General features: G+C 31.6%; 2 protein-coding genes across 2 annotated transcripts; both read left to right on the top strand.

Annotated features, from left to right (window-relative positions):
- Nucleotides 1–490: 490 nt before the first annotated feature.
- On the top strand, nt 491–4,434 carry LOC114173710 (glutathione S-transferase DHAR3, chloroplastic-like). The gene is made up of 6 exons (XM_028058267.2): nt 491–798; nt 1,600–1,690; nt 1,836–1,979; nt 2,225–2,342; nt 3,424–3,564; nt 4,096–4,434. Exons 1-6 carry the CDS (start codon nt 591–593, stop codon nt 4,180–4,182), a joined length of 789 nt encoding a protein of 262 aa, XP_027914068.1. The 5' UTR covers nt 491–590; the 3' UTR covers nt 4,183–4,434.
- A 5,573-nt stretch (nt 4,435–10,007) lies between these two features.
- LOC114193720 (HMG-Y-related protein B-like) lies at nt 10,008–11,084 on the top strand. The gene is made up of 2 exons (XM_028083629.2): nt 10,008–10,209; nt 10,430–11,084. Exons 1-2 carry the CDS (start codon nt 10,156–10,158, stop codon nt 10,907–10,909), a joined length of 534 nt encoding a protein of 177 aa, XP_027939430.2. The 5' UTR covers nt 10,008–10,155; the 3' UTR covers nt 10,910–11,084.
- Nucleotides 11,085–11,170: the final 86 nt, after the last annotated feature.

Below are 11,170 nucleotides of genomic sequence, written 5' to 3'. Positions count from 1 at the left end.
AATTATAAACATTTCAAATGAAACTACAAAACATCACACTACTTAATAAAGGGAAAATAAATTCAATTTCAATTGATGTTTGGAGAAGGAAAAGAGTAATATACATAAATAAACAAAAATAAATTTTAAGAGAATATATTTTGCGATTTAATGAGATTTTTTTAAGGTATCATTTAATTATTTAATTTTTTTAATATAAAGTTTTCGAAAAATTATTTAATTAAATATATTTTTAAATAAAGCTAATTAGTTTTCTTAATTAGCATACGTTAACTTTTCTTGTATCGGAGATAAAAAATAATAAAATATTAAAGTTTCTATTCACCAAGCTATATCATTAATTAGTAAACTAAAAATTTCCTTAAATTATATTTTTTAGAATTGTTATTATAAAAAATATAATTTATCATTTAAAATAATTCACAATTAAATTCTTCTACTTACTACTACACTCTCTAAATTAAATTATAAATAAGTGAAGCTTAAAACCATGATGTTGTGAAACGTTGGATAGTGCCACGTAAACACCACCGGAACCAAAACCACAAAGAAACATCATCGTCAACATCGGGTTCGGAGTAGAAGCTACAATGTCCACTGCGAGAGTTCAAGTTTCGGCGTGTGCGCTTTCCGCTGCCGTCAAGAACCTTCGTCTCCGGCCAACCGCTGTCGTTTCCTTCACCAACCATTTCAGGAAGAAGTCTCTTAGGGTGGTGTCAATGTCGTCCGTTCCCCCTTCCCAACCCTTCGAAATCGCCGTTAAAGCTTCCGTCACCACACCCAATAGCCTCGGCGACTGTAATATAATATTTTTACCTTTTTATGCATTTCTTTGTTTTCTTTTGGGTTAGTTTGAACATCTCAATGATTTCTTTGATGGAAATTGAAATTACTTTCTCTTTAAGGGAATGGTGATGTGCATGAAAGGATTAGAGAAAGAGAAACGTGGGCACGGTGAAGATGAAGGGAAGAAAATTAGGATGTATCTGGACTCAAATTATGTCCACGTGCATTCTCAATTTTCACTCATTTGTCTCTTTCTTTTCCACTAACTATAGGGGCTGTTTTGTTGTGGAAATGTTTTCTGTTGTCATGTTTCTACCGAAATTTGCAAAAAATATAATCTTTAAGGCCTTGTTTGAACAAACGTCTCAAGAAGTATATGAAAAGGAAGAAAATAAAAACTTAAACTTGAGTTTTTCATAAAGATAGTTCAAGAATAGTTAAAATCGTTTTTTTAGAAGCTAAAGAATAGAACTTTATGCCTTAGTTAATTTTGATTTATGTTACGCGAGAAAATTAAATCATTTTACCTTCTTATTTTCTTCTCAAGTTGACCGAACAACCTTTCCCGCTCTCATAGTATATGTGTGTATAACTATAGCAGAAGAGGTTCGGTGATTTATCATGTTTTGAGATGTAGGGAATGTTTTTTCGAGTATTTTGAGTCAATTCCATGAGGTAGGTAAAGCCAAAAGAGCCAATTATGTGTATGTTTTGGATTCAAGAAATCAAATAACGATCTTTTGTTGATATCTGAGCCTTAAACTTGGCTGGACTAGCGTGGTTCCCATAATCAATTTTGAATTGCCTTTTCAGGTCCTTTTTGCCAAAGGGTATTACTAACACTGGAAGAAAAACATCTACCTTATGAACCAAAGTTGGTGGATTTCACCAACATGCCAGAATGGTATCTTCTACCCCACTTCTTGGGCTAAATTTTTATTTCTTTTACAGTTGCTATCTTTATAAAACTGGATCACCTACAGACCACATATCTGGTTCTCGTACTACTTTAGTTGTTTTCTTCCTTACGTTTTGTTTTGTTGGTTTAGGTTCCTTAAAGCCAATCCTGATCGTAAAGTTCCTGTCATAAAGTTTGATGAGAAGTGGGTTCCGGATTCAGATGTTATTACTCAAACATTGGAAGAGAAGTATCCTATCCCACCATTGGTGACCCCACCCGAAAAGGCCACAGTGTATGCATTTTACTTGTAGATCTAGTTGTTCTTAATTGTACATTGCTTTGAATTTTTAGAGAAATGCATTATGAACTCATACATTCGTAAACACAGTTTTCTTTCATACTCCATTTTTGGTTACTTCACATTTTTGCTTTCCTTTTACTCCGTGACAACCTATTATTTTTTTATGTTTACATGACTACATTAAAATTCAATGTACTCCAATTGCCTAATGCATGGATGTGCTTTTTTTTCTGTAGGGGTTCAAAGATATTTTCTACATTTATTGGATTTCTCAAGAGCAAGGATCCCAATGATGGAACGGAACAAGCATTACTAAATGAACTGAGCTCTTTCAATGATTACATAAAGGAAAATGTATGACATTGTTTCTGCTTTTGTTTCTCTGTTATTTGTTTGCAATCTTGATTAGGTTTTTCATTTAGTGATGAAGTTTTACGCATAGAAGAATTACTACTATGCATTTTTTTCGAACAAACCATTGTCCTCTCTTGCATGCTTCCCCTTTGTGAACCAATTTCTTCAGTTCGACCATGTTAAGGTTTAAGCTAAATGATGGTAAATTGTGATAACTGAATTACCTGCAGTTAGTATACCTATATTTAGAAGGATATTTCATTAGATTGTTTTCTTCTGTGTGTGCATTAATACAGAATTGAGATATGGTAAGGATAAGCATTTGATTGGGATACATGGTAACCTATGTATAGCAAGTTCCCCACTTTCTCTTCTCTCTTTACCTTTTCCTTGTATATCTTGGGTTTAATATGGGAACTTACATAACAAATCCATTCATCCAACTTTTATATACTTTATGTTTATTCATGTAACTTTCATCAGTGCACTAATGTCTTCTATACTATAATTACATAAGAGGTTGATACATTTTATGTTACAACAAATAAATGGGGATCATGCATCAACTTAATTGAGCTGATTATACAAAGGGGGTCAACTAATAATTGAATGCTATTCTGTTAACAATGACTTTAAGCAAACAACTTAAATTCCATATTTTTGTATTCAGAGTTGCAAATAGAAATTTGATATTACAAGAATAGCTATATCATTCATTATGCTATACAGTCTATGATCTTTTTCTGCATTTTGTCATTGTATTTTTTTAGGATTACTATCAGTTGGTTCAGTTATTTACTCTTTCATTTTAGTCCTGCTACCTACATGTATTGAAAACTAGCTTTTGGGGTTAAATCCAAAGCCATATGCTACGATGTTGGTCCAATTACCATATTATTGCTACATATAGATTTGTAATTTTTAGGATTTTGTGTTCTTGATCTATCCTTCTAGACTTTATGTTGGTCTTTTTAAATCTTTGAGGAAGGAATTTTTGTTATTATCTGTAGTTTACACAGTCAAACAAATTGCAGGAAACTTTCTACTTGTTTAATTGACTGTTGTTTTTGGATTTTTGTAGGGCCCTTACATCAATGGTAATGAGATATCTGCAGCTGACCTATCACTTGGACCAAAGCTATACCATTTGGAGATTGCTCTGGGGCATTATAAGAAATGGACAGTACCTGATTCACTTACCTCTTTGAAGGCTTATACGAAGGTATGTTCTGGACGAGCCTATCTACTCAACATCTCCAATACATTCTTTATACTTGAAGACACTTTTCAAAACTAAAATGTGTGCGTGCATGAAGCTACTTCCCTAGATCTATCTGTATGCTGATGATGATTCTCAAACGTTTATGGTTTGTTAAATCTGTGGTGATAATGTCCAAAAGATATTCAGCAATGTTGATGTCGAAAAGCATAGACTAATGTCTGGATATGCTTGTGCAGAACATCAAACTTGAATCATTTCATTAAAGAAGCAGAAGTATCATCTGCTTCTGAATATCTGGAGTGTTTACTAATGGCTGTTCCAGTGCTAGAAAAGTTAAAACCTTCATTCAATGATATCCCCTTATGCTAATTTTTCTTATGTATATTAAATCCTAGTGTTAGTTTCTGAATGGAGTTAACTAACTGATTGTTTGTCAGATAGTTGAGCCATGATGAGTTAGAATTGTTTGTTGAGTTTGGCATGCGTGGAGCTCATAATGCTTTGAAAACTCTTTTGTTGGTGAAAATGCAGGCCATTTTCTCGAGGGAATCGTTCATTAAAACAAGTGCACAACCGCAGGATGTCATTGAAGGTTGGCGTCCTAAAGTAGAAGGCTAATAATATCCACTGGTCAGGTCACACTATCATTTTCCTTAAACTCGCACTACTATACCCCCGAAGAACAATGTATGAAGAATTCAAAGACCTATATCGTTTTGTATTATAATCTTACCCATTCACTATGAATTACGGAATAAATATTTATTAAGAATAGTTGGTCTCAGATTGTAACATGTTTGTTAAGAGTCCTGAATGAAAATAGTTGCATTCCATTAAAATAAGTGATAATTATATTGCTTCTTTTCCTTATTGCGGTTTTGACTCTTCTGATGTTAATTATATGCATCTCATGTCTCAAGTGCAGACTCTTCTGGTGTTAATTATATGCATCTCATGTCTCAAGTGCAACAGTAAGAGTGTGTTTAGAATTATTATCTTCTTTCAGTTTATCATTTTTACTTTTTAAACTGAATATTGATATATTTTTGAATGCATCAATTTGTATCGTAATGTTGATAATTTATCACAGAACTAAAATATAATGTATATGTTTAAATAATTACAAAATTTAGATATAACATAATTTGAACTCTTAAACATATTTATATATTAAAAATTAGTTATATAAAATAAATATTTAACTTGTGTACTGAGAAAGCTAGAATACTAGTTAATCAATTGTCTCTTTATAATTGTCTAATTTATAACGTAAGTTTTGTTAATATATTCCATAAGATTAAGGGTAAATGAGGTGAAATATAAGAAATCATTACAATATCATACACATGCATAAATCCATACATATATACATTCATACATACAAATATATATATATATATATATATATATATATATATATATATATATACATTCATACATACATTCCTACATGCGACATCCATATATATATATATATATATATATATATATATATATATATATATACGTATAACTCCAAATGCATGAATACATAAATACATGCATGCATACATACTACATATATTCATACATTTATACATTTATATATACATACATCCATACATAAATACATAGATACATTCATACAAATATACATATATATCCATACATACATTCATGCATATATGCATACATACATATATACATACATATATACATACATGCATGCATACATACATACATACATATACAAATCCATAACATACATCCGTACATACATGCATACATGCATCCATACATCCATGCATACATCCATCCATCTATACATCCATGCATATATACATACATGCATACATCCATCCATCCATGCATACATACATACACTCATACATACATTCATCCATACATACATACATTCATACATAATCCATGCATGTATACATGCATACATACATGCATGAATACATCCATGCATGCATCCATGCATGCATACATATATCCATGCATACATTCATCCATACATACATACATCCATACATTCATACATATATACATACATGCATGCATTCATCCAAACATACATAGATATATTCATACAAACATACATACATCCATTCAAAAATACATACATATATTCATACATACATACATCCGTACATACACTAATACATAAATACATCAATACATACATATATTTATCCATACATACATACATTCGTACATACATACATACTTGCATGCATACATACATACTTGCATGCATGCATACATACATATATCCATACATAATATATACATACTTGAATGCATGCATACATACATATATTCATAGAGATATACATACATGCATACATACAAACATACATTCGTGCATACATACATACATCCATACATAAATCCATGCATGCATATATACATTCATACATATCTACATACTTACATGCATGCATTCATACATACATCCATCCATGAATGTATACATTCATACATACATGCATCCATACATACATACATATATGCATAACTCCATGAATGCATGAATACATAAATACATGCATGCATACATACATACATCCATACATACATACATTTACACGTACATTCATACATCCATCCATACATAAATATATAGATACATCCATACATTTACACATACATTCATACATGAATATATAGATACATTCATACATCCATCCATACATGAATATATAGATACATTCATACATACATTCATGCATGTATACATACATACATGCATACATACATATATACATATGTACATGCATTCATACATACGTATACAAATCCATACATACATGCATGCATACATTCATCCATAATACATACATTCATCCATACATACATACATTCATACATCCATACATTCATACATACATCCATGCATACATTTATACATTCATACATACATCCATGCATACATAAATTCATACATACATCATAATTTCATGCTTGCAAACATACATTCATCCATTGAAACATACATACATAGATATATTCAAACAAACATGCATACATATATTCATACATACATACATACATACATACATTCGTACATACACTAATACATACATACATACATCCATACATACATACATTTATCCGTACATACATACATTCATAAATACATACATGCGTACATTCATACATCCATACATACATTCATCCATACATACATACGTCCATCCATACATATATACTTGCATGCATACACACACACATACATGCATCCATACATACATATATCCATACATAATATATATATATATATATATATATATATATATATATATATATATATATATATATATGCATGCATACATACTTACATGCATGCATACATACATGTATTCATACATATTTACATACATGCATACATCCATACATACATTCATGCATACATACACCCACACATACATAGATTCGTACATACATACATTCATACATACATACATATATACATACTTACATATATGCATGCATTCGTACATACATTTGTACATACACACATACATCCATCCATGAATGTATACATGCATGCATACATCCATACATACATATATCCATGCATACATGCATGCATGCAAACATACATTCATCCATTCATTCATACATGGATATATTCATACATACATACATCCATACAAAAATACATACATATATACATACATCCATACATACAGACATTCAGTCATACATCCATACATACATACATACATACATACTTGCATGCATACATATATACATTCATTCATACATTCATCAATGCATACATTAAGAAAATTATTGTTTGGCTTGTAAGAAAACAAAAAATAATTAGGGTTTTTTTTCTTATGATGATGTATGCATAAAGGGTTTTCTTCTCCTACCCTATCTCGTCGTCCCTACATATGGAGTTTTCTTCTTCTATGTCGCTTTTTTCGCCATTTTCCATCAGTGCTAGTAGCAAATCGTGATGCAAAAAGCGATCGTCATGCAAAACCAGCATCGCCACCGCCATGTTGTGGCAGCAAGCTGCAAATCTGCCACCAGTTTCCTTTATGGTGATGTCATAACGATTTTTTGATAACATTGGTACACATGTGTTTGGGAAAGATGATAATATGTGAAGGTGAGCATGTGATAAATAAATGAAGGAGTGGAGTGTTGCGTAATATTATTGGGTCACATTATACGTTTTACTGTTAAATATTTAGATGGTATTAGCGAAAGAAATAAATTGAATAAAATTAACGAAAATTAAGACCTCATTGAACAAGATAATAAAATGAGGACTAAATTGATCAAATTAGACCAAATAAATGTACCTTCTCATGTTAAGATGATAGAGATATGATAATATAATACTAAATGACGTAATATGCAAGATAACATGTTTATTTAAGGTTATTTAAAGGGATTTGTGAAAGAGTATGAGATGGGAAGGGATTTAGAACCTCCAATACTGAAGAGATTTGTCATGATTTATTGTTCACCCAAGGTAACATTACTAAACTATCCTAACTTTTGTTTTAAATCACACTTCTTTGCTAGCACTAAAAGCGTAGGGTGTTCTTGTGTTTTGATGGTTGGTGGGCTAAAAAAGAAACTCTTGTGAAAGAGAAGAAGATGATGTACTATATATTAGTTTTAATCATGAAAGTAAAATTATAATTTTATATTTAATATATTAAAATAATTTTTTGTCTATCACATTCATCAAATCATTCACAAATTCTGACAAACTTTATTCCAAATAAATTCACACTCACTTCTAAATCTCTTAAAACAACCAAGACAAACTTGACCTTACATGTTATTTTCTCTCAAATCTATTTGCAAACACAACCCTAGCCTATGTTTGCTTCAACATATTTATTAGATTTGCTTTTAAGAAACGCGTGAACTCTAGTTTGTTTCCGCAAATTTACTAAGAAATTAAAATGCAGTTTCAGAAGAGGTGGTTGAATTTGCACCTTTGTAGATTAGAAAAAATTTACGCGGATTAATATTGAAATTACTGAATGGTCCTTCTTTTTCTATTTTACAGCTTTTATGAAAGGTGCGCGTGAATTCATGTGTTGAAAAACATCGATTCCAAAACTAGAGATACAATTGTTCACTAAAATTTATTATGGTTTTGTGATTGGTGAAGAAGCATCACTGTGGGATTGTTGAAGAAGAGCTAGTTCAAAGAAGAATAAGCAACAATAGTGAATAATAATAATAGTAATAATTATAATAATACAATAATAATAATAATAACAAAATTTAATTAATATCATTTTTATTATTTATATTTACATTTATATCATCTTTTTATTTTCAATGGTAAAATACTAATCATATAATTTTATTCATTAAAATATTTTTTTAATCTTCAATCTATTTCATGATACACAAATTCACTCAAAACATATTATATTTGCCTTATGTTGTGTTTGTTTTCTATGACGAAAACTTTGATAATGCATATTTAAGGTGGAAGCTCAAAAATAAGATCACTTTTACACGAAAAACAACATCTATTGTGTTTTGAAACTTTATTTACATATAATTTGTGAACGATTAGCCATATATATATATATATATATATATATATATATATAAAAGTACTTTTATAATTATATAATTAAAATAATAATAATTATAGACAATAATAATAAAAGCTAATATTTTTATTTTAAATTAAGTTATATTAATGATATATTATTTTAAATTATACTTTAAATAATAGAATAAATTATAATACTATAGTTTTATTAATTAAAATAATTTTTAATTTATTAAAACAACCACATCACTCACAAATTTTATTTTTATTTCTCATTTATATTCTTTAATCCAAACAATATCTTTTTCCTTCAAATCCCCTCTCTATCCAAATACATTGTCACTCAACAAAAAAAAAAATTCATCTCAAATCTATCAATTTACTCTCTTTTTCAAATTCTTTACTCAATCCAAACACGATATTCTGTCGTTATATTGTTTCTCCGATTGATTATGAAACGATTAGTTGTCTGAATGCAGTTTTTGTATAGCTAATATTTCAAGTAATTTTCGTCCGTTAAAAAAAGAAAAGACAGTTAATAGTTTTTACTCAAAAAAATTGGTAAGAAGATAGTACGAAAAAAACTGGATAAAAAAGAGGAGGTAATAATTGGTTGGGGGAATGTGGCAATGTCGAAAGTGATTGGAAAGTGAAACAAGAAGAAACACCATATCTGAAGGAGAGGAGAAAGCTGTGGGTCCCACCTCACTGCAATCAACAACATCCCCAACCACGTCTTCCTATATTAATCCATTCAAAAATTAAAACCACTGCCACGTCATCGATCCGAACCTCCTCCTCAGATCAAGATCTAACCATTCCATCACCACTCCTTCAGCGATTCTCAGCCGTCCCTATTTCTCTCATTGAAAAAACAAAGAAGCCTTTTGCTTTTTTATTATTTATTATATTTATTATCTCCCTTCAAATCAGATCCTTCTGCTGGAACAAGACAGTTGTGTGAAAACTCTGAAAGCTTAAACTTCAGTTCCTAAAGGTACCGTTGGAATCCGAGGTTCCAAACCAAACCCTCAATCAAACAAACTCTGCAACTAACTTTAATGGCAACTGGAGACTTCATTAATAAATCCCTTTCACTTCCTCCATACCCCGAGGTAAGTAGATTCTAACTTCTTACTTAGCATTAATCTCTTTCTTTTCTAATAATAAACTTACCTCTAATTCTTCTAAAAATTACCCTTCCATTTTTCAATCATCTGCTCCTAATTAGGGTTAATTCTACCATCATATTTTCGAATTTCGATTATTTCCTCTACGATGGGTTAACTTTCGAAAGGAAGACTGAGTTAGGGTGTTTGAATTTTGTATTTTCAGATGATTTTGGAGGCAGTTGAGGCACTGAATGAAGGGAATGGTTCGAATAAAACATCAATTTCCAAGTACATAGAATCTAGGTACGGTGTATTGCCTCCGGGCCACAAGGTACTGCTCAATGTACACCTTGCAAAAATGAGAGACAGTGGGGAGCTTGACTTTTGGAAGAATAACTACACCAAGCGTGACCCAAACGCGCCGCCGCGGCGTGGCCGTGGCAGGCCACCTAAGCCCAAGGAGCTTCTGCCTCCGGGCATTGTCCAGTCACCGCCCAGGCCCAGGGGCCGCCCCCCAAAGGGCCCAAGTGACATGCAAAGGCCACCCAAAGCCACGGCTGGGAGTGGCAGGCCCAGAGGCCGGCCTAGGAAGATGGCCCGGCCCGCCGGAGGATTTGGCGAAGCATCGGGTTCCTCGTTGAAGCCCAGCGGGAAGCCCAGGGGAAGGCCTCCGAAAGTGAGGCCAGAAGGGTTGCATGGATAGGGATGTGTTGTGTCTGCAAAAAGTGGAACTGAATAACTGTTGTGTGTTGACTTGAGTCTTGTGTGTACAACTGTGTAGTGTAGTTGCTGAGACTTTGTTGAGTGTACATTGGAATTGTGAAAATAGGACAATGGGTAGACTTAATGGAATCGATCTCTAAAATTCTTCGTGTGAAGAGTTCGTGTGTTATTCGATTTAAACTCATTCTTGTTCTAAATCTTTATAGCGTTGGTTCCATCAGATTTGGGAAACGGTTGTTTA

This window comes from Vigna unguiculata, chromosome 1 (assembly GCF_037176805.1).
Source record: "Vigna unguiculata cultivar grain cowpea cultivar isolate G323 ecotype 2 chromosome 1, ASM3717680v1, whole genome shotgun sequence".
NCBI classification, from domain to species: domain Eukaryota; kingdom Viridiplantae; phylum Streptophyta; class Magnoliopsida; order Fabales; family Fabaceae; genus Vigna; species Vigna unguiculata.
This window is presented reverse-complemented; position numbering and strand designations above follow the sequence as displayed.

Coding starts and splice junctions, on each gene's coding strand:
- LOC114193720 (XM_028083629.2), top strand. CDS start 10,156: ATGGCAACTGGAGACTTCATTAATAAATCCCTTTCACTTCCTCCATAC. Junction 10,210..10,429: donor CACTTCCTCCATACCCCGAG/GTAAGTAGATTC, acceptor TTGTATTTTCAG/ATGATTTTGGAGGCAGTTGA.
- LOC114173710 (XM_028058267.2), top strand. CDS start 591: ATGTCCACTGCGAGAGTTCAAGTTTCGGCGTGTGCGCTTTCCGCTGCC. Junction 1,691..1,835: donor TTCACCAACATGCCAGAATG/GTATCTTCTACC, acceptor TTGTTGGTTTAG/GTTCCTTAAAGCCAATCCTG. Junction 3,565..4,095: donor CTTTGAAGGCTTATACGAAG/GTATGTTCTGGA, acceptor GTGAAAATGCAG/GCCATTTTCTCGAGGGAATC.